Source organism: Pteropus alecto, unplaced genomic scaffold (assembly GCF_000325575.1).
Source record: "Pteropus alecto unplaced genomic scaffold, ASM32557v1 scaffold24, whole genome shotgun sequence".
Taxonomy (NCBI): domain Eukaryota; kingdom Metazoa; phylum Chordata; class Mammalia; order Chiroptera; family Pteropodidae; genus Pteropus; species Pteropus alecto.
In genome coordinates, this window is record NW_006439192.1 from 27,945,814 (window position 1) to 27,949,603 (window position 3,790).

Sequence of the window (3,790 nt, forward strand, 5' to 3'; positions counted from 1 at the left end):
TATACCCTTTTGTAACTGAGAAATCTCTCCTTGATTTATAATAATTGTAGTAAATCCAGATATTGATAAACTGAGTTTAATAAAGCAAGTCATACCTACATATGAAGAGAGTTTACTTTAGTTCCCAGAACTTTCCTGTGCTCTCCTACCCTCCTCACTTTCAGCACACAAACATTTATTGTATGTCAAACACTGTGCTAGGTACTAAGGCTACAGCGATAATTTGGTCTCCATCCTGAAGGAGCTGAATGTATTATGATACAGTCTGGTTAAATTAGAGGCTCAGTTATGTCACTGAAGACTCATATTTTTTTGATATTCTTACTGTACCATCCTTAACATTTCTGCTTTATCAAATCAGCTTATCTTAGGTCCCAATGGCTGCAGCAATTGTGAGGGTAATATCCTTATAATAGTTAAGGAATAGAAGAACTGCGTCATCTTTGTATCTCATTTTAGCAGGTTCCCAGCAGACTACCTTTGATCTTATAACAACCAAAACTGCAATGTGAGCTCCCGCCTCCATTAATCCTGGATATGGTGAATAGGATTACCCCTTTGATGGTATTTGCTCTCTCTAGCTGGGACTGCATATGGATCCTATCTTCTGATAAACTTTTGGCCCCCAAGAGAGGGTTTCTGAATTTAAGCAGATATAGCTGGCTTACAAATACACCTGGACTGTTGAGTAGCCCAATGATTGCCAACCCTTTTGAGAGCCTGGCACCTGTCATGCTATACATAGAAAATGGTTATCCACTGTACCACTCACTGGGATCAACTCAAGAAGCTTGCAGCCATGACTTGCCTGAAGGCTCCTGTTGCCTCATTCTTGCTCAGCAGTTCCAAGGATAATGGGATTCACATCAGAGCACAGCTGTATATTATTCACAGCACCTCAGTTGGGAAGTTCTGATGAGGCAATCAATCCACAGCATCTGCCAAAGAAAGAATACCTACTCAGACTAGACAATCTATTATTATAAGTAAATATCGAGTGACAGAAGAGACAGTTTCTAAGACAATGTTTCATGGTGGTAGTTCTAGCAAGCTGTTCTCTGATGTCTTTCTGGCTTTGCACATGCTGCTTCTCTCTTCTGGGTGTTTTCTTTAATAACACATGTAATGGATAGGTAGAGTCAAATAAACCTGGGTTAAAATCCTCTGCCACCTATTAGCTCTGGAACATTGGGCAAATTAACTTCTCTGAGCCTGTTTCACCATCTGGAAAGTGGAATAATATCAACCGTTACTCACTTAAAAAAATTGTTTTTGAGTATAAAGATAATTATGTAAAATGGCCAGCATAATCCGTGGTATGTAATGTTAACCAGTAAAGATTTGAGGCTGTAAAGCAAATTAAGTTTATTTAGGGGTCTTAAAAAAGAATTAGAATCTGAGAAACCCAGAATCAGGTTTAGAATTAGAATCTGAGAAACCCAGAATCTGTGTTTTGTAGAGAACAAAAAAAAGGCAGTGTTTATAAAGGCAGAAATAACAAAATGTAATTCTTTCATGCAAATGAAGGATTGTTCGGTACTTACGGGGATTGGTTAGTTCCTATATGCAAACGAGGGGGACGAAAAAAACCGACGAAGTAAAGTTCATTTATGTCCACGTAGCAGTTACTGTTCCTAGATGTTTATGGCTGGGCCTTGAACTGAGTTTAGCAAATTTGGCAAAGTAATAGCAGCTCCAAGAAATGAAGCACAAGAAGTGCATAAGCCCCACTTCTCTAATAGCTCACTAACTCTATTTTAGTGTCTTTCTTATCAATGCTTATTCCATTTAATTTTTACTCATTATAAGCCTTCCTCAAATGTCACATATTCCTAGTAAATTCTACTTAATAGCCACTGCTCCTCTGAAGATGCTCGTTAGACATTTCGATGGTGCCTCCTGTTTTTATACCATTATTAAAACATTTATCACACTTTAATCTGTTATTTACCCACAGTCTTCCTCTCTCCCCTTAACCAGTGATACCTAAAAGGCCCAATAATTGTCCTACAATCTGTATCGCCTAGTGATTGGCAGAGTTCGGCCCCTATTAGGGGGTTCCATCAATATTTATTTTTGTTTTGGCTAACTTTCCTTAACGGATTGGGTGGGAGGAGTGTAGTGGAGAGGGAGGGTGCCGCCCACGGAGAGGAGGGGAGTGCCCGCCGAGGGTGCACTCGCCTGATAGTCCCGGCGGAGCCTCAGCTGCACCCCCTGATCCACCCACAGATGGAGATGGGGCCCAATCTCACCCCCCAGACTGTCAGTGCACCGTTACCAGCACCCGTGCCTGGAATGGGGAGTGCCGGGTAGAGACAGGTTCAGGCGGCCGCGGTGGCGGCCTCAGGAAGGCGCCTGGACTCAGGCCCGGGCTCCCCGCCCAGCCCGCCGGGCCCGCCCGGCCTCGCGCCCCACACCACCCGGCGCCCCAGTTCCCTCCCGACGCCGGCGGGCCGGGGAGCTTCGCGGACGTGACGCCGCGGGCGGAAGTGACGTTTTCCCGCGGTTGGACGCGGTGCTTGGTTGCCGGGCGGGGGAGGGCTTGTCGGGTTTTTCTCAGGGGACGTTCAAATTATTTTTGTAACGGGAGTCGGGAGAAGACGGGGGTGTGCCCCGACGTGCGCGAGTCCTCCCTCCCCGGCCCTCCTCACCGCTCGTCGGCTCCTGCTCGGGCAAGGCGTCATGCCGCCCAAAGCCCCCCGGAGAGTAGCCACCGCCTCCGCCGCCGCACCCCCGGCACCGCCGCCGCCACCCCCTACTGAGGAAGACCCCGAACAGGACAGTGGCCCCGAGGACCTGCCTCTGGCCAGGTGAGCGAGCAGAGCCGCTGCGGCGGCCGGCACACGGGAAGGACGCGTCCCGGCGGGATGAGGGTCCCTTCTTGTCTCCCACAGACGCGGAGCGCCTGGAGGAGGGTGACGGGCCTGGGTTCGGGAGCGAGGGGAAGGCAGCCGGGAGGGGTCTCGGCTCCAGCTTGACAGGTGTCGGGCGGGTGGGGCTCGAGTCCCTGAGCGAAGTGACAGGTGCCGCGGGACTGGAGCCTCGCAGGCGGCGGGTAATTTCGAGGTCCCAGCAAACTGGAGGGGGAAAAAAAAAAACAAACATGTTTGGTAGAAAGATTTTCTCCTGTTGAGATTTGTAGTACGCAGGTGGTCGTTTGACTTTCTGTTTTGGTCTCTTGGGATGCAACAGTTGGAAGTGTTTTCCTCAGGGCGTGCAAAACTGCATCTGAGGCTTAGTTCTGGGAGACGCCAACCAGAAAGGCCTTGGGCGCTGCTGCAGAGACGCCATTGGACGTGAAGTTCAGGCTCCTGGGTGTCAGTTGCCCCCAGGGTGCGCCGCTGAAATGCTTTGTAAGGTTCTCTGACAACAGTGCTTTGAGGTCTTGGGGTTACACAGCCATGATAGTGACTTGTGGAACATAACTAGAGGAACTGGTGTATGAACAAAAGTTTTGTGAGACGTTTAGCCTAAGTGCTTAAAAGTTTCTAAACTTTTCTTGTTGCATGAAACTCTTGCATGTTAACCTGCTTCAGGATGTCTAATTATTTCTTCCTTTTTGCCTTTTGGGGTTGAGCCAGCAAGGGTGTTTCCTTCCCCTGCCCTCCCCACCCCACCTTTTTTTTTGTTTGGGTACAAAATAAGTGTTCATGTGCTCACATGAAACTTTTTTTTTAAAGCCAGAAATGGAATTTAAGAAAGGCTATGATAATGGAGTAGAACTTGACAGGGAGATATGTATTGTATTGCAACATCTTATTTTTCTTGATTGTGGTGCTATATAAATGAG

General features: G+C 47.6%; 1 protein-coding gene and 1 long non-coding RNA gene across 2 annotated transcripts in view; one reads left to right on the plus strand and one right to left on the minus strand.

Annotated features, from left to right (window-relative positions):
- The window catches only part of LOC107195965, a 20,727-nt gene extending 18,315 nt beyond the window's left edge, over positions 1–2,412 (minus strand). The window contains exons 1-2 of the long non-coding RNA XR_001517282.2: positions 1,545–2,412; positions 773–938 (exon numbers count right to left, since the gene is read on the minus strand). This is a non-coding gene — a long non-coding RNA (uncharacterized LOC107195965). The remainder of the gene's footprint in view (positions 1–772; positions 939–1,544) is intronic.
- A 69-nt stretch (positions 2,413–2,481) lies between these two features.
- RB1 (RB transcriptional corepressor 1) overlaps positions 2,482–3,790 on the plus strand; it is a 127,726-nt gene continuing 126,417 nt past the window's right edge. The window contains exon 1 of the mRNA XM_006916443.3: positions 2,482–2,810. Coding sequence (XP_006916505.1) covers positions 2,683–2,810 — 128 coding nt within the window. The 5' untranslated portion in view covers positions 2,482–2,682. The remainder of the gene's footprint in view (positions 2,811–3,790) is intronic.